The sequence below is a fragment of the Epinephelus moara genome, chromosome 8, assembly GCF_006386435.1.
Source record: "Epinephelus moara isolate mb chromosome 8, YSFRI_EMoa_1.0, whole genome shotgun sequence".
Lineage (NCBI taxonomy): Eukaryota > Metazoa > Chordata > Actinopteri > Perciformes > Serranidae > Epinephelus > Epinephelus moara.
Genome location: NC_065513.1, coordinates 33,006,273 through 33,029,072, shown reverse-complemented (window position 1 = coordinate 33,029,072; position 22,800 = coordinate 33,006,273). Strand labels below are relative to the sequence as shown.

Here is a 22,800-nt window from a genome sequence, read left to right as displayed (position 1 = left end):
ATCATCATTATTATTAGTGTATTTTTATACACAATTATTGAGGTAACAAAACAATGCTTACTGATATTTACACACAAGTTCTGAATAAAATGCCACCAGTCAGTTGGAAGCGGAACTAAACGCTCCCCAACTTCCGCTGTCGGAACTTAACAGTGTGACGTCCAGCGGAAGTAAACAACACAGGCGCTAGTAGCGTTAGCCGCAGCCGTTAGACGACATTGTAGCTGTAGTGCAGATTCATTACTCCATTTTTGTAACTAGGCAACAATGTCTTCAGTTGAGTATTTGAGGGAGTTTGTCAACGAGCGACTCGCCGTAGCTGCGGAAGAAATATTTGGATTTTTCGAGAAGACCGTCATCGAGTACGAAGAAGAGCTCGACCGTCAGCGCAGACTGTTGGACGTCGTTTGCAAACCTGAGATAAATACGCACAGGATAGGTGTGTAAACATCAATGGTCCTAAGAAAACACACAGCATGACTTAATTAAAGTTGGGGGTTACGTGTGTTATTCAACACGTCAGCATTGTTTTCGTGAAACATGTTTCCAATGCAGCTAACTGTATTCACATGAAATCTGCTCCAGACATTTTAATACATGAAAAGTTACATGCAATAAAGTGGAATTATACAGGGGAAAGGGTTAAAGATTACAGCATGCGATGTATAATTACTCTGAAGTCAATTTGCTGTCTTATCTTGTGTACTCCGGGTGTAACAGTGCAGCAGACTAATACATATACCGTAAAACTTCTATTAATAGCCCAGGCTGTAATTTGCTTAAATCACTGGAAGCAACAGGCCTTTATTTGGGACAGACCTTTAATTTCTTTCTCTCAAAACTGTTGCTCAGTAAAGATGGGAAATACAATCACATTGTTTATTTATATTAAAATGAATATTACTTGTATACAAATTAGGTTTCAGGTAACATATAATTAATTTGATCTAGTTCCCAAAGAGCAACAGAGAGAAAGAGAGTTATCACACCCAGCATACTGACACAAAACCACTTTATCCTGTTAAAACAACATTCACAACTTGAATTAATTTTTAAGGAAAAAAAAAACCTTTTTATTATTTTGATCTGAGGACCCTTACGGACCACAGGAATATAAATAATTTACAGGGTATGTGAGGAGTGGACACGTAATTTGAGGTAGCCAACAAGCCAGGTTTATACCTTCATACTTCATACTTCTATTAAGCACTGGTTACGTACTCTGTTGGGGTATTGTGACGCACTGAGCAATAATCTTGATGTTTTTTTCGGAGGAACTTGGAGAGAGAACCTGTTGGTTACCATTTCTATTACAATTACAGGCTACAGAGTTTGGTCATAAAACTGAGCAAACATCAGGGCGCATAGGGAAGATAGAGTAATGACTTCTGCATCACTTAATAAATCATATGTGATTTTGTTTTATACCAACAAACAAGCAAACTACATTGTTAAAATGTGAACAGTCTTTTCCCTGGCAATTTTGGTTGACTAGCATTACAGCTCCTCAAGGTGCAAGCTTACCTTTTATCAGCTCTGTGCACGGCCTCCTTTCATCCTAGGAAATAAATACAAATACAGCAAGATAAAAAACAAGGTATGAATCACATGTACACTGTGTATGGTTAATATACTCTTGTGATAGCAAACTGCAGTTCATTTAGTTTTTCCATGTTTTAAGGCACGTGAAATCGAAATAAATTGTTCTCCGTAGTTGCAGGGTAAGATACATGTACATGCAGTGGTAGTTCCCCCTTGTGATTATTTTGACAGATAATGCTGCATGAGGCACAGTTTTAGTTGTAATGGTAATTTTTGCATTTCATTTTCACACACCAAAAAAAATGCAAAAATGATGATGTGTTTTTTGTTGGGAGACTGTACCAAGCAAGCCTGTCCCCTTACACCTTGAATATGATTTATAGGTCAGGGCATCTCTGTAGTAGCACTCATTTATAATAGTATGGTGCAGTGACATATTTTACCTTCTTTAAAAAATTGCAGCTCCTGCAATTTGGATATTGCGCTAGGCCAGATTGCAAATTTATGCAGCTCTACTGTCATCAGTTACATTTAGTTACAGGGTAACTAGAGGGTATGCCGCTGTAATCTAAGGCTCTTTAAGTTCCCCTTATAGCTTGGAGAAAGAAAGGAAAGACAGAGGAGAGAGAGAGGGGATGACATGCAGCTGAAGTCCATGCTGGATTCAAATCAGGACTCAGCTTTAATGTATTGTGTGCATGCTCTACTAAGTGCTTTCTGTATAAAGAAACTAATCTCTCAGGGTGTTCAGGTGGGATTTTGGCCCATTCTTCCACACAGACTTTCTTCTTGTTATCTAAGAGCTTGTTTGAAGTTTGCTACACAACCTTATGAGGGGCCTGTAGATCAATGGAAGAATGTAATGTGGTCAAACGAGACAAATCTCACCTCAACACTGTGAGAGGTTAGTTTAATTGTTCAGGAAACATCTTGAAGCTGACATTGCAAACAAAGGTTTCTCCACAAAGTGTTAAATAGGTTTCAGTAAGTGTGTTAAATATTCTTTTGTTTTTAGTGTAGTTTTATTGTGTTATTACCAATGTCTCGTCTAAATTTCATGTGAATAGATATATTGGAAACAAGTTTGTGTAGTAATTATTTCTCCCACTGTAGCACCCTAATGGTTTTGAGACATAGATGTGTGTTACTCTGTCATCACAAAGGTGTCTTATTCCGTTTGTTCTCTGTCCCTCCAGAGCTCCCACAGCAACATGCCTCTATGGAGGAGGAGGAGGAGGCTCTCGCTGACCAGCAGCTCTGTATTCAAGATGGGAACTCCAGTCTGGACCAAGAGGACCCAGAGCTTTCACAGATTAAAGACGAAGAGGATGACCTCTGCGCCAATCAGGAGGAAGAGCCACTTGTGCTGAATCACGAGACTGATACCTTTATGATGACTCCCAATTATGAGGACAGTGACAACAGTGACGATCAGTCGCCGTACTTAGATATCGATGAAGCTCAAAGTGTGGGGGAGGAAAACCATTTAAGCTACATTTCAGTTATAAGCTCTGTGGGATCCGAACCAAACAGTGACTACCAGCTCCTCTCGCACAGCTCTCGTGTAGCTGAGAGCCAGTATTTGAGAGGAGGCAAGCACGGAGGCTCAGGATCCACTAGAAATACCGGGTTAGAACCACACAAGAGAGATCACAAAAGCAGAAGTCACAGTTACAGTATAGACAAACCTAAGTTGTCAGGGTTTCACTATAATGCTCACAAAGGTAAACAGTGTTTCACATGTGACACGTGTGGAAAAGAATTTAAGTGTAAGTCGTCACTGGAGAGACACCTGACCATCCACACAGGTGAGAAGCCGTATTGTTGCAAAATATGTGGGAAGGATTTCAGACTTAGCAGCGTCTTGAAAGTCCACATGCGAACCCACACAGGCGAGAAGCCATACCTTTGCAAGATCTGCGGGAAACGATTCAGTCAGACATCAACACTAAACGTTCACAGAAGAATCCACACGGGCGAGAAGCCGTATTTTTGTAGAATATGCGGGAAAGATTTCAGACGTAACGATGATTTGATAGTGCACATGAGAACCCACACAGGTGAGAAGCCGTATTCTTGCAAAGTGTGTGGAAGGGATTTCGGACGCAAGAGTAACTTGTTGGTCCACATGAGACGAGCCCACGCTAATGAGAAGCACTTGGAAGACCTGTGGGAAACTATATATTGATATGTCTCATGTGGCAAAGCATGCATACACACGAGTAGCCTTGTATTTGCAAAATATGTGGGAAACTATTCAGTTCTAGTGGTTCATGTAAACAAAAAAACATAATTGCAGCATTTGTGGGAAAAGTTTTACTCAAATCACACTTGTGAAAAAACACCTGGGATCAATATACAGAGGAGAAAATATCAAGCGGAAGCTTTTGTGGATACGAGTTCACCAACCGAATGAAATCCACATTTACAGTAGCTACAGTTCTCTTACTGAATGTACAATATTAAAGTAAGGATGATATGTCAATATGTTAATGTAAAGTTTTCCTTTGTATGACTCTGTATTACTTATTATTTTGTTTGCAATATTATGTCTAAAGCAATCATAATCTCCCAAATCAAGGACAAATGTGAGTTTACAGTGAGTTCACTACAGTGGATGTTAAAATAATGGTGTGATCATGATGGATGTTGGTTGTGCCAAATGTTGATTTCTGAAGTTTCTCAATCACTTTAATTTAATATGTTTAATAAGTACTTAAGAACCATGTGTTCTATATATGGATCTGTATGAAGCCTCCTGCACATCTTTACCTGAAGTGGATTTTACATTTAAGAGTGACTGACCATTGTTGTTTTTATGATCATGTAAGAAGTCCAATAAATACAAACATGCCTTCTTCTCTTTGCTATTTTCATGCATTATCTGACGTTTGTGTATGACCAAGTTCTGTCTCATCTTTGCCATTTTTGTTTGATGATTGATGAGTGATTAACTGATTATAAAAATAGCGCCGGTTAATGCCAGTTAATATCAGAGAATAAAAGTGCAATAATTATAAACGGAATAAACCCTCTCTTACATACACTTCCACATCTTAGCAGTTCTGCCTACTCTTTTTATATATATAACTTAAAGTTTAATTCTAAAAGCCTAACCAGGGACAGGGGTTGCAAATTAGTCATGGGTAGAAACCTGTATCTACTTTGTATTTTACATATGAAGCAATGTCTCATGCATTCGTCCTTGTCGTATAAACAAGTAAATACATAAATTTAGCAGCGTAACATCCAGCAAATTTAAAAAATTGAATTTAACAAGAGTTCTGACAAATTGTAAAAAGTTGCTTGATTTATATAAACAGTGAAATGAAAACATTGTCTAAACACTGTGTACTTGTACTTGAGCACTGCTAATGTATAGCTTTATATCAGCAATACTCAAATATATGTCCTAGTGGTTCACTTGCAAAATGTGTACAGTGTCAAGAAGGTTGGATTAAGCAGCTGATATTTAAATTGATTCAGGTTCCATGAAATCTTATAAAGGGTCTGGATTAAATTGCATTTGGGTCCAGATTCGGATTAGAGTCCTTGTATTGTTTGTGGGCAATATATAAACACAGTAAGAATGAATAAACTGGGGAAAAGTGCTAAGTGGGAAGTTGAAATTAGGGTGCATTGCAAAACCAGACCATCTGTGAATTTTTTTCTGACTCTGAAAAGAAAACAAAACCATCATTATAGAAAAATACATCTTGCAAATGTGTTGCAATGCTATGATACATTTATGGGAAAAATATGCCTTGGATGTTTCATCTCCCCAATTTGAAATAAGTGTGTCTTTATTACTATTTTTTTTAAATATACTTTATTAATCTCCCCACCTTGGTCAGGCACCCTGGGTGGTTGTGGGGGGGGGGGTTTGGTGACCAGGAAGTGAACTTGTCCTCTCCAGCCACCAGGCCACGTTTCATATTTCGTCAGGTCGGGGGACTTCAACAGGCGACCCTCCGGTTCCCAACTCAAGTCCCTATGGGCTGAGTTAATGCCGCGCCCAAAACTTGTCTGTCAGAAGTGGGATTCGAACCCACGCCTCCAGGGGAGACTGCGACCTGAACGCAGCGCCTTAGACCGCTCGGCCATCCTGACATCTTGCATATGTTTCGGGAATTTGAAACTAAGAATTTACTGGCTACTGGCTCATAAACATTAATAAAGCCATGTCAGAACTTCATCGTTTAATGTTCATGTGTTTCTAATATGGGATCATTATCTGACACGTAACAACAAAGATGGCTGCCAATTAAAAGTAGTAGTTTAGATATGACTACCAAATGTCCTTGTTAAACGAAGCGAGTGAGATGTGCATTCTTAATCTTAAATTAAGCACAGATTTTTGATTGAAAGCCATCAGGTGGAAGCGGAAAGAAAAAGCTCCTGCACGTCCACTGTCGGAGCTTAACAGTGTGACACCGGCGGAAGTAAACAATAGAACCGTTAGTAGCGTCAGAGATATTGGTAGCGTTAGCTGCATGCTCATAATGAATTAGCTGGAAGATGAGATTGTAGTCGTAGTTTTGTTTGTCATGTGGAAACAATGTCTTCTGTTGGGTATTTGAGAGATTTTGTGAACGAGCGACTGGCTGTAGCTGCTGAGGAGATATTCGGAGTTTTTGAGAAAACTGTCGTCGAGTACGAGGAAGAGATTGAGCGTCTGCGCAGACTGTTGGATATCGCCTGGAAACCTGAAATAAAGCTACACAGGATAGGTGCGGAAAACCTCAATAGTCCTTAAAAATGAACAGGAGTTTGACTCATATAAGATCATAATGGTTTAAAGACATGCTTGTATTTCCCTGCTCACATCACTGCAGCATCATTTTCCCTTTGTTGTCTGTCCCTCCAGAGCTCCCACATGTCTGTAAGGGAGAGGAGGTTCTCACTGACCAACAGCTCTGTGTCCAGGAGAGTCTGGACCAAGAGGACCCAGAGCCTCCACAGATTAAAGAGGAAGAGGAAGAGGAGGAACTCTGCACCAGTCAGGAGGGAGAGCAGCTTGAACTGAAGGAGGAGGCTGATACCTTTATGTTGACTCCAATATATGAGGAAAGTGACCGCAGTGAAGATCAGACTCTGTATTTGAATCCTGATACAACTCTGGAGCAAGAGTCTGTAATCGACATACCAGAGGCACACAGTGACCACCAGCTCCTCTCTCACAGCTCTCATGTAGCTGAGGGCCAGGATCATACAGGAGACAAGCATGGAGACTCAGAATCGAGTAGAGATGCAGAAGCCGAACCTCAAAAAAGACATTACAAAAGCAGAAGTCACAGTGACAGCGTTAACAGCCTTAATTTGTCAGAGCTTCACCGTAAAACTCAGGCAGACAAAAGGCCTTTCAAATGTGACACATGTGGGAAAGATTTTAAGTCTGAGTCAAAACTGAGTATACACCTGAGCATCCACACGGGTGAGAAACCTTACCTTTGCAAGACCTGCGGGAAAAGATTTGGTTACATGTCCGTACTGAAAACTCATTTACTCATCCACGCAGATAAAAAGCCGTATTTGTGCCAAGCATGTGGGAAAGGTTTCAGAATTAGCAGTGCCCTGAAACTCCACATGAGAATGCACACAGGTGAGAAGCCGTACCTTTGCAAGACATGCGGGAAAAGCTTCTGTGCCATGCAAGTGTTGAAAAGGCATTTGACAATCCACACAGGTGAGAAGCCGTATATTTGCAAAACATGCGGGAGAGCTTTCAGGCAGAGCAGTGACTTGAAAGGCCACATGAGGATCCACACAGGCGACAAACCGTACCTTTGCAAGACCTGTGGGAAAACATTCTGTGACATCTCAGCGTGGAAAAGGCACATGAGAGCCCACACGGGCGAGAAACCGTACATCTGCAAGACCTGCGGGAAGAGATTTGGTTATATGTCAGTACTGAAAACTCATACGAGAATCCACACAGGTGAGAAGCCATTTTCATGCATCACCTGTGAGAAAAAATTCAGTCGGAGGCCAGACTTGAAAAAGCACATAAGGATCCACACAGGTGAGAAACCATATGTTTGCACAACATGTGGGAAAGCCTTCAGACTTAGTGGTGACCTGACAGTCCACATTAGAAGAGCCCACACTGGTGAGAAACCGTATCTTTGCAAGATCTGCGGAAAAAGATTCTTTGATGTGTCTTATTTAGCAAAGCATATGAGAATGCACATAGACAAGTAGCCTTAAAAATATGTGTGACACAAGTTCACGGTCAAAACCCACAAGAACTCGAAGATGTGAGGAGCCACATAAGTGCAGCACGTGTTTGATTTTAATCGAAACACTTGAGGATCAGTTTACACGGGAGAAACCATAGAGCTGAAACTCTTCTGGAGAAGTATTCTCTAACTGATTTAAATACACTTTTGCAGTAGCTACATCTCTAAATGAATGTAAATATTTTCACTTAAGATGAGATTGTTAAATCTTAATGTAAAGTTTTACTTTATTTGACTGTTTAAGTGCTGTCCTGAGAGGTGAAGCATCCTCAAGAAACCCGAGCAAATCCAGTTGCCTACGACATAGCACTTAAAACTGTATTACTTACATTTCCGTCAGCAAACAGTATTTCTTTGAAACCATTTCAATCAAAAAAATTTATAAAAAAAAGCACATCAAGTTCAATGTAATTAAAATAATGCTGTCATCTTTACAGTTTTACCAAATTCACGAAGCATCTCTGAATCACTTTTAGTTTACAGTTTAACAAGAATTTGTACCTCAAGTGATAAAAGTTCAAAAGCCTCCGACACATTCTGCCAGATTTAACATTTGAGAGTGACTGACATCAGTGTTATATGTTACCTTTTTTTTTTTTAATTAAAAAAAAAGGATATTAAATGTACTGTAAATGTGCCTGTTTGCTGTTTATATGCACTACCACTGTTATATGTCAGACAAAACAGTTTTTACATTTCTGCTTGATAAGTTAATTAAAAGATTAATGAATTATCAAAATGGTTGCTCGTGTCCTTTTTACTTTCTAAAATTAGCAGTGTAGCATCCTGTGCATTTAACAAAGATTAAAGGAAGATTATACAACACTGTGTACTTATAATTGAATACCGCTAAAATGCAGCTATACAGTATTTTAGCGGTACTCAGATAAGAATATTATTTTGGAAAATCTCCAAACTGATACAGGAAGAATGCTTGATTTTCAGTATTGGTGTAGTCACAGATGCCCCAGACTTAAATATATAAATCAATGGCAGGAACCATGGAGTAATGTCTCTTTATAGCCCCTAAAGTTTTAGGAATTGTATCTGATTTACGTAAGAAATGTGGGACTTTTACTTTGGAAAATGAAATCTAAATGATACAGTAAAAATGTTTGATTTTCAGTATGTATGAGACGTCCTGAACTCAAATAGATCAGTCATTGTAAGCAATTGCGGAGTATTCTTTTTATAGCACCTGGAGTTTTGAGTTTCAAGGTAGATATGTGGGACTCTTACTTTGGAAAATATATCAGTCATTTTCAGATTTTTTCAGCATTTTAGTTAGTGTTTTTTTAGCATGTTAGGTATTAATGATTTTAGCTATTTCAAGGTACAAATATTAGACTTTTACTTTGGAATATCTCCAATTTAATACAGTAAAAGTGCTTCATGTGCTGTATGTAGTTGCAGATGTCCTCAACTCAAATGTAGGCTCTCACTGTCAGGATTTTCTTTGTCCAGCAACCCAAAAATCAAAGAATAAAGACACTTCCCCTCACAATTTAGTGCTTTTTTTCTTTTTTAATTCATAAGGAGCACAATCAGCATGTTTAATACTTGTTGTGAATATAATCAAGAGAACCTCTGCACCAGTCAGGAGGGAGAGCAGCTTAAACTGAAGCAGTAGACTGCCTACCTACAATACCCCAACAAAAGGGGAAAAGGGGATTGGCCGGATTGGTCAGGTTTAGGCAGTGATGTTGTGAACTCACCTCTTTTTCTGGCTGTTTACTTTCTCTTTTGTAATAACTCATCTATCTCACCTCACCAACTACCACTTTACAACTGGGTTTATGCATGAGGAGTGAGATTCAGACTAGAGTAGGCCGGGTCATACCATGCCTTGTCGCCTCCAGGACAGTAGGTGGCAGTGTGAGCTCGCTTTGAATGACAGATGTTGTTGTTATTACGTAACGACTGATACGGAAGTAAACTGGGAACGCACGTCGGAGTTGTATGAAGTTTTAGCGGAGGAAAACGTGTTTTAAATTTCCTTCAGTAATGGCTTCAGTACAAAGTATGAGAGCGTTTGTGTGTGACAGACTCACCGCGGCTGCGCAGGAAATATTGGGAGCATTTGAGAAGAGGATAGAAAACTACGAGGTAGAAATCGCTCGTCAACGCAGACTTTTGGACGCCCTGTTGTCACCTGAGATAAAGTTACACCGGACAGGTAAGGAAAATATTTAAAAAATATTCAATTTGTGTCAATCTGTGTTAACAGTTCAGAAGTATCTCTCAAATTACATCTTTATTTTTTGCTATGTGAAGCCCCACCTCACAGACAGACCAGTCAGACAGGTACAACGACAATGATCACGTGTTTTATTGAGAGAACAACTAATGCTGTGATGGGTTACTGTTGGGTGTCACATTTCACTCAGGAAGTTAGACCGTTAACGTTACTACACGTTAATGTGGTTATTTTTTAACCACATACCCGAGCACGCGATGCCACATTATTTGCGGAAGTCGCATTCTCCAGGGAATAAGACCATGCACAATAGTTAACCTTACAACTGCCTTTATCTGCAGCTGCAATGTGTCAGCAAGAAGCCATGATGGACACTGCACTGACTCAAGCACTGTATTTTAATGCAGTTTCACTTGTGCTTTACTAGAGTATGTTATTATGCTACTTATACTTTTACTCCACTGCAATGCAGAGGCTTGTAAAAGCTTATAGAAACTATATTATTAAATATTAAACCAGTGGTTCCCCAACATTTTTTTCCACGGAGACAGTAGTCCCTGTTCAGACTTCACAGGTGGTTTAATTTAAACAGCTGTGGTCCAATATTTCATAAAACTGCAAAAATCAAAGTCCAAAAATGAAAATTGTGCAGCATTTTGTGCAGATTTATTTTGTGACCCACTAGAGGGGGCCCAACAACTAGGTTAAGTATGTAAAACTGGCTCCACCTCATTCAGCTTCAGCAGTAAAATTGTACTGCCACACTAATGCATCAGTCTTAACAATCTAATGATGTCATAATACATCACTCACAGGGGCCATTTTGCTACTGAACGTGTACTTTTGACACTTAAAATACATTTCACTGATAATAAATCTAGTTTTACTCAAGTGGGATTTTAAATGCAGGACTCTAACTTGTATTGGTGCATTACTTTGAGAACTGAGTACTTCATAAAACTCTCTAGGATTGTAACTAAGGCAAGAAAAATAGTTGGCAAGCCATAAAAGCCTTGGAAGATAGCTCCCATCCTCTCTTTGGTCAGTTTGAGCTCTTGAGCTCAAATTGAGGCGCTATACAGTCCCTCTGGCACCTAAAAATGTATTTAAGAAGTCCTTAATACCAAGTGCCATCAGTAGCCTTAACTCAACAACGTGACTGATCAGTTTTAAATCACAGACAATGAGCTGATTGTAATGACTTTCTATGCTTGTCTTACTGACTATTTGTCTGCTTTTTACAATGTTGTCTTTTATGTTTGCTGAGCCAAAGACAAATTTCCACCCATGGTGGACAATAAAGATATGTATTTTATTCTATTATTCAACCACTGACACCAAGTTAACTGGTTTAATTCAGGCATTAAAGGTCAGTGTGTAAGATTCAGGGGGATTTAGTGGAATCTAGCGGTGAGGATTGCAGATTGCAACCAGCTGACACTTTTCATAGTTAAAATTACCTCAGTGTTTATTGTTCAGGAGGTTTTTACTGGAAGGTGAATTATCCACAGAGGTCCCTTTCTCTCCAAAACAAACGAGCATGGTGATAAAAATTGGTATAAACACTGAATAAAGCAGTTTTACTTTACAAATCAGTGTTTCCCCTACCCTGTATGGCACATCGCACACACCCCGCTAACCCTACGCCTTCTACGTGTGCTCACCTTATTTCTGATCTAGACGTTCAGGAGGTTTTTACCATTAGCCGAATTATCTGCAGAGGTCTCTTCCTCTCCAAAAGAAACAGGCCTGGTGATTTAAACCACAAAAAAACTGAATAAAGCAGTTTCATGCTACAAATCAATGTTTCTCCAATGCTATTCTGCATGTCGGACACAAGCTGCTAACCTAGCACCTGCTAATGTGTGCTCACCTTAGCTGATAACCAAAGATCAAGGTGTTCAGGAGGTTTATACCAGGAGCTGAATTATCCTCAAAGGTATCTTCCTCTCCAAAACAAACCGACCTGGTTAATTTAACAATAAAAAACACTGAATGAAGCAGTTTCACTTAAAAAAAAAATCTGTGCTTTTCCTGCGCTGCTTGTCACAGAGGGGCTGCTAACCACGCTGACCAACCCAAAAACATGAATGGCACTATTTTTAACCAGTGTTTTTTTGTCCTATCTGGGCTACTGTAGGAACATGGCAGTGCAACATGCCAGTCTCAGTAATTGAGAACCCGCTCCCTGTGTCAATATAAACGTCTCATTTTAAGGAAAACACAACAATTCTTATTATCACGCGATAAAGCAAACATACATTTTACATTATATATATTCCATTTTCTGCCAGTACATCCACCTAATTCCTACACACTGGTCCTTTAAGTTTCTTTTACATACTGATGAGGACTATTCAGATTCAGATTCAGAATACTTTATTAATCCCCGGGGGGAAATTGTTTTTATTCCAATGCTCCGTGCAAAGTAGAAATAGAAATACAGCATGAATGGAAACAAGAGATAAAGATGAAGATATAAATAAAATACTAAAATAGACAATGAAATAAGTAAAATAAATATTAAAGTAGACATTAAAATAAAATAAAATAAAATATTAAAGTAGACAATAAAATAAAATAAATAATAAAATAGTAAAGTAGACAATCTGAAATATATACAATATACAATGAAATGGTTGTAAATATATTATATATAAATATTAATAGAGGCAAAGAGGAGCTACACTTTGTAAAGACTATGAATCTTTTACTAACACTAATAATTATTAAATATCTTCATTACTTATTGAATGAAAGCAGTAGGGCAACAATAATCATTTTGCCATTGATTATTCTGCCTACCACTTTTTTCCATTATTCAGTAAATTGGTCTATAACATGTCTGACTATCAGACATTTTTACACAATGTTAATGCTTTGATTTTTTGTTTAACAACTTTTGTGGGGTGTGGAAGTTATTTCATCGCAAAAACGCCAAAGGGAGAGTGGGCAAAAAACAGGCGTGCTTTAGAATATTTGCCTCATTACAAAAAACAGATATGACTATGCGGCAATATACATTAAGAGAACAATTAGTCAGTTCAGCACAATTATTACAGCATCATCTGACCCAAATAACTGTGCACAATGAGGACTGTATCTCATGATTACAGATTATGTATCTGTGGTACGATGGAGTACAGACACTGACACGTCATGCCTTAGACTTAAAATAGGACGCAAAAAATTATAACTTTAAAAAACCAAAGGTATAAACTGTGGCTATCAACGTGTTGCATTCTCAGTCCTTGGAAGGGGACTTCCTTAATTACAGCTATTAAATATGGGCTTGTATGTGTACACCATTTCATCATTGTCGTATTCCTGTGTCCTTCCCTTCAGGGCTCCCGCCAGATCCTCCCCCGATTAAAGAGGAACATGTGGAAATGTGCATCAGTCAGAAACGACAGCAGCTTCCACAGCAACAAGAGACTGAAGCTTCTAAGTTGACTCCAGCAGGTGAGGGAAGCGTCCACAGTGACCAGTCTCAACCTTTGGACACTGACCAGACTGTGAGTGCAGCAAGTAAAGATCCTCAATCCAGCAACTCAGACAAAGACGTATCACCTAAGTCTGAAAGGGAGAGTGCTGCAGTATTAGCATCAAGCATTGACCACCAACCTGCTTCTCAAAACTCGTGTGTTACATCTGAGAGCCAAGATCAGTTAACTTGTAACCATGGAGGTACAACACCAGCTAGACTTCTAGAGTCAACACCAAATGAGAAAAGCAATGACGAGGACGCGACATCAGCCACAGTTACTGAGCAAACGTCCGATAAGAAAAGCAACGATGGGGACACATCAGCTACAAGTACTGAGGAGGAATCAAGTAAGACGTGTGCTGATGAGAACACAGTATCGACCAGTAATCCAGAGCAAACACAAAGTAAGAAACAGAACAATGAGAACTTAACATCAAGTGGAAATAGTGACCCTACGCTAACTGAGAAACAAAATCACGAGAACACGACGTCAATCAGAATCACTGAGACAACACCAGCAAACATTGGTGATGGGAGCACAAAATCAAACAGAGTTTCAGAGCCAACACCAAATAAGAAACCACATAGTGGAAAAACAACATCAGCTGCAAGTACCGAGCCAACACCACATGGGAAAGGTAACAGTGAGAACACAATGCCAAATGAGAAACCAACACCTAATAAGAAAAGCAAAGATGGGAGACCAACCTCACCTGGAAGTGTTGAGCCAACACCAAATAAATGCAACGATGAGACCCCAACATCAGCTACAGGCGCAGAGCTGACACCAAATGAGAAATGTAATGTTGACGAACCAACATCAAAAGTAAATAGTGACCCAACACCAAATAAGAAAAGCAAAGATGGGAGACCATCCTCACCTGTAAGTGCTGAGCCAACACCAAATACAGAATGTACCAATGAGAAGACAATATCAACTACAAGTGCGGAAACAGCACCACATAAGCAATGTAACAACAAGGACACATCAAATGCAGATGCTGAGCCAACATCAAATAAGAAACGTAGCGATGGCAATAAAACATCAACCAAAAGTACTGAGCTGAAGGAGAATAAGAAACATCACAGTGACGGCACGACGTCAACTAAAAGTACAGAACCAACACCAAATGAAAAATGTAATGATGATCAACCAACATCAACAGGAAATAGTGAGCCAACACCAAACGAGAGAAACAGAGATCGGGGACCAGCCTCTCCTGGAAGCGTTCAGACAACAGCAAGTAAGAAATCGGCCAATGAGAAGACAGCGTCAGCTAAAACTTCTGATCCAACAGCAAATAGGAAACCCAGCGATGGGAAAGCAACATCGACTTCAAGTACGAAACCAGCATCAACTAAGAAACACAGTGCTGGGAAAACAACTTCTGCTGGGAGTATCGAGCCAACGCCAAATAAGAATAGCACCAGTGAGAAGACAACATCAGCTAAACAGAAACCCAACGATGGGAAAATAACATCTACTACAAGCACTAAGCCAGCACCAAATAAGAAACAAATTGATGAGCATGCAACATCAAGCAGAAGCAATGTGTTGACACCAAATAAAAAAGCTAATAATAAAGATACATCTGCTAGAAGCAAGGAGTCAACATCACGTAAGAGTCAAAATGACGAGAGCACAACATCCCCTACAAGCACTGAACCAACACCAAATAGGAATTCTGACAGTGAGAAGACAGCATCATCTAAAAGCAATAAGCCAAAACCAAATAAGAAAGTTAACGATGAGAAAGTAACATCAACCACAAGTACTAAGCCGACACCAAATAAGAAACGTAAGGAGGGGAGCACAAAGTCAAATGAAAGCACTGACCCAACACCAAGAAAGAGACGCAAGGATGACAGGACATCATCAACCAGAAGTTCAGAGGAAACACAGCACAGGAAGCGTCACGATGAGGGCACATCATCAAATGAAACACCAAATAAAAACCATGGGAACAAATCAGGCGGTAGCACCAAGGACAATGATAACCCTTACAAGTGTGACAGGTGCGGCAAAGTGATGAGTAATTTCAAAAACTACAAATTTCATATGAAATCCCACACAGTTGAGAAGACTTATGAATGTGACACTTGTGGTAAAATGTTCAGAGAGAGTTGGGACTTGAATAAACATCTAGTAATTCACTCTGTTGAGAAGCCTTTCAAATGCAAGGTCTGCGGAAACGGTTTCAACCGGCGTTATAACCTCGACCTGCATGTTCGCGTTCACACCGGGGAAAAGCCGTTCAAATGCGACACCTGTGACAAAAGCTTCAGCTCGCTTGTGAATATGAAGAAGCACATGAGAATCCACACAGGCGAGAAGCCGTACAGCTGCGGCGAGTGCGGAAAGGAGTTTGCGGACTCCTCGTCGTTCAAAAATCATCAGCGGGTGCATTCGGGGGAAAAGCCCTTTAAGTGCTCCCAGTGCAAGAGGAAATTTGCCACCAGGACGACTTTGACGAGGCACATCATAACACACACGGGTGAAAAGCCATACAAGTGTGATGTGTGTGACAAGGTGTTTGGTCATAGAACAGAACTGAAAGCACACATGAGGTTACATACTGGGGAGAAGCCTTACGAATGCAGTACGTGTGGAGAAAAGTTCTCCACATGGAACAAACTCCACAAGCACAAGAAAGTACACATTTGATTTGAGTGATACAGAAAGCTCCACTGCTTAAACGGCTGTCTGTGTTTGGTACACCAGACCTATGATATAATGAAATGAATTGCACTTATGTCGAATTGCTACTGATATTTTGAGTTGTCATTGTATTTTAAGGAGTGCTCCACTGATTTAACAAGGCACTCCTGTAACATTGACTACATTTACATGCATGGAACATTATGGTTTTTGCCCTTACTCCTAACGTGCCCTAACGTGTAGTTCATCATATCAAAGTATGGAAAAATTGATTGCTCAAAGTTTTCCATTGATAGTGGAGTGGTTCGACAGTGCGAACGCAGCCTCCGTCATTCCCTCAGCCATTTTCTTGAAAAGGTCGGCATTGTGATATTTGCACATATCCAAAAACCTGCTGATATCCAAGTCTTTTAAAATGTTTAAAAGCAGGTGTTTTTCTCCTCCCGACCAAAAATGTGGGCTTTTCTTTTGGGCATGCATCTCTACCCCACAGCCTTGCAAACTGCTGGTTAGTTGGTTAGTCTACAATACTTGTATGACAATGCACAGAGCCAACTGTGTCCAGGAATGCTCCTTAAATCAGAATAATACCGGCACGTTTCTTAATCGGAAAATTCAGTCGGAAAAAGGCCTTATTCAAACTAATGCTGTTTGTTTGCTGTTTCCATATTAAAGACAGAATATTGTCACTTTCATAATGATAGTGGAATATTAGTGTGCCTGTGAATGTAGTCACTGTTGGACTCATGGTTGATGGTTAAAAATTGTACAAATTGATGCATCAGAATCAGACATATTGTCTTTTTATTTCATGCATTCTTCCTTGTCAAAATCTGGCACCTACATTACCCACAATGCAACACGGCCATAGCACTTTGGTCAATCATTTTGGTGTCCTTGTAGCAGCAAATAATGTAGCCTGGAACTGCTAGCCTCAGTCAGAAATGAGGATTGGGCTACAGATGTTTGGTAAGCTCACGTCTTGCTAACTCCACACTTCCTGATTATGTTTCATTCATGTTTTTAGTAGTATTCAATTCCAACTAACGCTGAGACAATTTATCAGACTTCATGCAGCTCCCTCGTGAGCCACATAAGGCTTTAGCACTCCTCCTGGATTCAGTTGTTATTGGAGGTTTGTACTGTTCTTTACTTCAGGGACCTTCACCTGAAAAGATTTTGGTTGTTAGATACAATTAAGATTACAATTCTATGGTTGACTTGCCTGATGACAGACAGACTTGTAAATTGTAAATCGTTAAACCGTGTTTCCAGGCAACTAGAAATGGGTGGAGTGGATGCATTCAAAGGTCTGGACCCACGCAAAAAGTTGTCAACAACCGTTGAAGAGATAACTGCACAGGAAGTGAAACTGATGATCAGAATAGTCACTCTTATAACTTATTATGACTTATGACTTACACACACTCCCTCAAGGAGCCCTTGGTGTCACCGGACCCCTACTTGAGAACCACTGGTCTAAACCATGTACATGTACATTATGTCCCATGACCTGTTTTCAGACTTTGTACAGTTGATGTTCTTTTTTTCTTTTCTTAGTTTTTACTTCATGGTATTGATTGTATATAAAATCATAATGCCAGTTCAATCCATTAGCCAGCTCGTGTCAGACTTTGCTGAGAGTTTGTTGCTTCAGGTACTAGAGAGGTGATGAAAATACAATCCAGGAAGGATGATCTATGAGATTAAAGTCTTATCAGATGCTAAAATACTGCAAAGAGAGGTATAACAGAGACTCACTTTATCGATAATCACGACATAAACAGTGGGCATGTACTGTTTTTACTACAAAGTAGTGACCTGGAATGATCTTCTTGCAAGTATTTGACTTACAAATGCAGTTCTTTGCTGGACAATCAACTCGTGTCTTAACCCAGAGCAGCACTCAATATTTTGTCTTCAAACCTTTGTTCTGTCTTGAATTATTTTATTGAAACTAATGAGAAAGCTGCCTTTTGCACACAGTGCCAGTATCTGTCTTAATATGGTCTACTCACTGGTTTTGGGCCTCGTGATGGTGACTCAAAATAACTTTGAGATGCTTTAATTGAAGCAATTTTGTAAGCTGTTTTTGATAAATGTTTTTAGTGTATTTACCAAAAGTATGAATGGTGGGAATCTCATGATCTTCCTGCCTCTCCCTGGAAGAATCTGTTGCCTGTCTCCAGAGGCAGTCTTGGATCTCGATTTCTGAGGATTGTTACACAGAGAATTTGTCAAACATCTGTAAATATTTAAACACTGGAATTTAGATGTTCATGTGCATCAAGATACTGAGAAGGACTCTTTCGGAGCAGACACACGGGCTGTCAACCTGAGAAGTACTCCAGAGCTGAATCTTGGCCTTGTATGACAGTTAAAGCACAAAAATGGTTGACATAATTAAAATCTGTTAAAACCAATTTGTCATTGTTTTAATCAGAGTTTATATTTTTGATTGTACTGAGCAAATGAGGGAGAGATTGCCTCTTTGTTGTCTTAATGCCTTAACCTCTATGTAATGAGCACACTTGTTATGTAAAACAGACAAAGTGAATGTATTGTTGATGTTTTACTTCATCACTTTAATAAAGTCATATCACTCTTTTTCCTAAAATGATGTCCTTGTAATATTGATGCTTGCAGTTGACATTTTGTGCAGCTGTTTGGCAGACATCAACTCCAACTCATATGTTGCAATAGCCTATAAACTGCTTGTCGTGAAGTCATCTCTATAGTGAGGCACTTGTTAGATCCGGATTGGGTAACTTGCCGTCTTTCAGTTTTGGAAGGTTGTCTCTGATGAGTAGATTGATAAGTAAGAAATAGCGCTGGCAGGAAATGAGTGGTTTCTGCTCAGATAAGCGTTGCACTAAAGACAGTTTGAGTGAGTTACAGCCAAATGAGTGAAGTTGTTATTCAGTGAAAATGTCTGCAGTTGAGAATTTGAGGGAGTTAATCAAAGAGCGACTGAATGTTGCTGTGGAGGAGATACTGGGAGTGTGTGAGCAGACTATTGTTGTGTATGAGGAGAGGGTCGTGCGTCAGCGCAGACTGCTGGATTTCCTCTTGAAGCCTCAGATAAGGCTGCACAGGACAGGTCAGTACGATTAATTTGATACTTTGACATTATTCTAACTTGTAGGGTTGTGTGTATTTAAAAATTCAGATGCTGTTGCGGGTTCATCCTGCTATTTGTCTACTGTCTATATAACTAAGTTACTTGTGTGTGCATGTAGCCCTGCCAGGTAATTAACAATCTCAATGAATGTGCTTTAAAGCTGTTTAAGTCATTTTAATTGTCAATTAAACACGTTCAAATAGTGGTGGAAGAAGTAGGTCTGCTCATATCTTTGGGTAAAAGTAGTGATACTTTGTAAAGATGGCAAATAAAAGTCCTACATTCAAGATCTTACTTGAGTAAAAGTGCAACAGTATACAGCAAAATGTATTTGTTGGGCATGTGGCTTTCAGAGAGTTGGAATATTATCCTATTATGTTTTTAGAATATTATTATCAAATGTTACAGCTGGTGAAGGTGGAGCATTGTTTAACTGCTTTTATATACTGTCGGACAGTATCATATTTAGTAAATTGCTCATATCTGTTGTTTGTAAAATCTTGATCTGAAAAGTAGAACTTTTGGAAAGTTGGAAAAGATCACTGGTGTTCCTTTCAATAACCTACAGTATCTGTATGAAGAGAGGGTCACCTCTAAAGCTCGGTCTATTGTGTCATGTTGTTTCAGATACTTCCATCAGGGCGGAGGTTTTGCCTCTGACAGTATTGTGTAACGATTCTTAAGATATCAGAAAAACTCATCTCTGATGCAATATTCACAAGAAATAATCGGCTCAAAATTCATTGAAATTGCACCTTTTGCAACTTCCTACTTCTTACTGTGTTCACTATTTGGTTTAATTGCACAGTTTATCAGTTGTTCTGTACTCTTATTGATAAGAGCTCTTCTTGTTGTGAGGTGACAATGCTAACCACTGCACACCATGCCGCTGTTATTGTTAGGTTAATGTTAATTTATTTTGCAGTCTATTCTGAAATTCAGTTCATCAACATCAGGACATGTAACTTAGTGACTCAAATAAAATATTATTTAAATATTTTGTAATTCTACTTACCGTTATGATACAGTGGTGTTGAGTTAGTGCAGTGCAGCGACTGTTTTTGATACCGAAGAATGACTGTTGCTTTTTACATAATAGCAAAATGCACCTTCATGATCCACGCTGCACAGAAAAGCTGTCTTTATTGGTTTAAATTTAACTTCTTTTTTTCATTGTCATAAGGGAAAGCTGGAATAAAGTAGCTTTAAATCTAGAATGAGAAATAAATTAATAACAGTTGGACTGCTGCCCCCTCGGGCAAAAGAAAACTTGTAATTCCACTATTTATGACCCCAGCCCAATCATTTCTGCTCAGTCCCTAAAGGGTGAATTAAAGTATTGCAAAGCTCCGACTGACTGACTAAATTGTTAAACTCACTGCAGACTATTGCTCCTTTTATACTGTCCCAATACTTAAATACTAAGTCACACATCAAAAGCTATGTTATTGTACAATTCTTAATGAAGCTACATGGGGGGAGGAAATATTAATATTCCATGTTTTGTCTCTTCAGAGCTCCCAGTGCCATTTGTCTGTAAGAAGGAGGAGAAGGAAGTTCTTCTTGACCAGCAGCCCTGTAACCACGAGGGGAACCCAGAGCCTCCACGGATTAAAGAGGAACAAGAGGAAGTCTGCACCAGTCAGGAGGGAGAGCAACTTGTAGTGAAGCAGAGGAGTGCAGCAGAGGGTGATCCCCTCGACAAAATCCGTATTGAATGTGTGAGATCTGAATCTGACACAACTAGTTCTGCAGCATCACAACCAAACAGCGACTTTGAGTATCAAGACCAAGATCGCAGGACACAAAACCATGGAAACGCAACACCAACCGCACCAAAACCAAAGAAGAATCGTAGTGCGGAGAACACATCAATTACAAATATTGAGCCCAAACCAAAGAACTCTGGGAGCACATCATCAACTGCGAGTGCCAAGCCAAAACCGAGGAAGAAGTCTGGGAACACAACATCAGCTGCAAATACTGTAAAACCAAAAAAGAAGTCTGGGAACACGGCATCAATTACAGATTCTGTGAAACCAAAAGAAAAATCTACAACATTCACTGCAAATACTGATCCAAAACCAAAGGATAAACACATCGTTGAGAAAACATCATCTGCTAACACATCAACTACAAATGCTGCAGAACCTAAAGAGAATTATGGGAACACAACTACAAATACTACACCAAAATCAAACAAGAAACGTAATGCAGAGAAGACATCATCAACTACAAATTCTGAGCCAAAACCAAACAAGAAAAATAAGGATGAAGATCCAAGATCAAGTATTGATCCAAAGCCAAAGGATAAATGTAGCAATGGCCAAACACAAACATCACAAGAGAGATGCAATGGGACCACAACATCAGCTGGTACCAATGACAACAAATCTCACGTGTGTGTGGAATGCGGAAACACCTTCTCTTTATTGAAAAATTTAAAAGTTCACATGAGAATCCACACTGGCGAAAGGCCTTTTAAATGCAGCTACTGTGAGAGGACCTTCATCCAGAAATCTACCTTGAAGCGACACACGAAAACTCACACTGGAGAGAAGCCCTTCCAATGCGACTCCTGTGGGAAGACGTTTGCCCAGATGAGAGCGGTTACCAAACACATGAGAACTCACACAGGTGAGAAGCCGTACGTTTGTCAAACCTGTGGGAAAAAATTCAGCTGCGGTGCTAATCTGAAGAAGCACACGAGGGTTCACACCGGCGAGAAACCCTACATATGCAGCGAGTGCGGGAAGGACTTTGCAGATTCCTCTGCATTTAAAAATCACACTCGCGTGCACACAGGTGAGAAACCTTATAAATGCCCTCGATGCAAGAAAAGGTTCACGCTCAGCACAACTTTGACAAAGCACATAAGAACCCACACGGGTGAAAAGCCATACAAGTGTGACACTTGTGGAAACTGTTTTTCTCAAAGAACAGACTTGAAAATACACATCAGGATCCATACAGGGGAGAGACCGTACAAATGCAGCGTCTGTGGAAAAGGCTTCGTAAACAGCACAAAGCGGAATAATCACATGATTGTTCACAGGGATGTAGCATCCAGCAGCAGCATTTCTAAGAAGATGTAACTGTGCCAACATGAAAAAGTTTATTTAAAGTTTGGAAAAAGTTTTCTCTGTGTGGTCTTGTTTCTAAGCATGACCGCATCTGAACCACACAAGTCTGATAAAGACACTCAAGCAATGACTGGGAAGTGATAACATTGCATCCTTTGTGGAAATGTAAATACCAACTCTGAGACACATCTGTTGTTGGACCCAGAGTCAGCTGCTGACTTGGGTGTGGATGGATTACTGAGAGGGCCTACTGGGAACAGGACCAGAGACAAAGACATGAAAAAACAACCACAAAGAGACACAAAAAGACCATAAAGAGACACAAAATGACCACAAAGAGATGACAAATGACCACAAAGAGATGAAAAAGACCACAAAGAGACACATAATGACCACAAAGACTTGCAAAACAAAAACAAGGAGAAATAAAAAAAAAACCCCAGAGATGCAAAATTACTACAAAGAGACACAA

At 39.6% G+C, this 22,800-nt stretch overlaps 2 protein-coding genes and 1 non-coding gene across 3 annotated transcripts; 2 read left to right on the top strand and 1 right to left on the bottom strand.

Annotated features, from left to right (window-relative positions):
• Positions 1-154: 154 nt before the first annotated feature.
• LOC126395028 (zinc finger and SCAN domain-containing protein 2-like) lies at positions 155-4,399 on the top strand. Its single transcript, XM_050052220.1, has 2 exons — positions 155-439; positions 2,739-4,399. The coding sequence occupies exons 1-2, from the start codon at positions 268-270 to the stop codon at positions 3,728-3,730; spliced, it is 1,164 nt and encodes a 387-aa protein (XP_049908177.1). The 5' UTR covers positions 155-267; the 3' UTR covers positions 3,731-4,399.
• Positions 4,400-5,569: 1,170 nt separating this feature from the next.
• On the bottom strand, positions 5,570-5,652 carry trnal-cag (transfer RNA leucine (anticodon CAG)). The gene has a single exon. It is a non-coding gene; the product is annotated as a tRNA-Leu (tRNA).
• A 331-nt stretch (positions 5,653-5,983) lies between these two features.
• LOC126394251 (zinc finger protein 709-like) lies at positions 5,984-22,794 on the top strand. The gene is made up of 5 exons (XM_050050959.1): positions 5,984-6,272; positions 6,410-7,739; positions 9,803-9,957; positions 13,324-13,440; positions 20,761-22,794. Exons 1-5 carry the CDS (start codon positions 6,101-6,103, stop codon positions 22,338-22,340), a joined length of 3,354 nt encoding a protein of 1,117 aa, XP_049906916.1. The 5' UTR covers positions 5,984-6,100; the 3' UTR covers positions 22,341-22,794.
• The last annotated feature ends 6 nt before the right edge of the window (positions 22,795-22,800 follow it).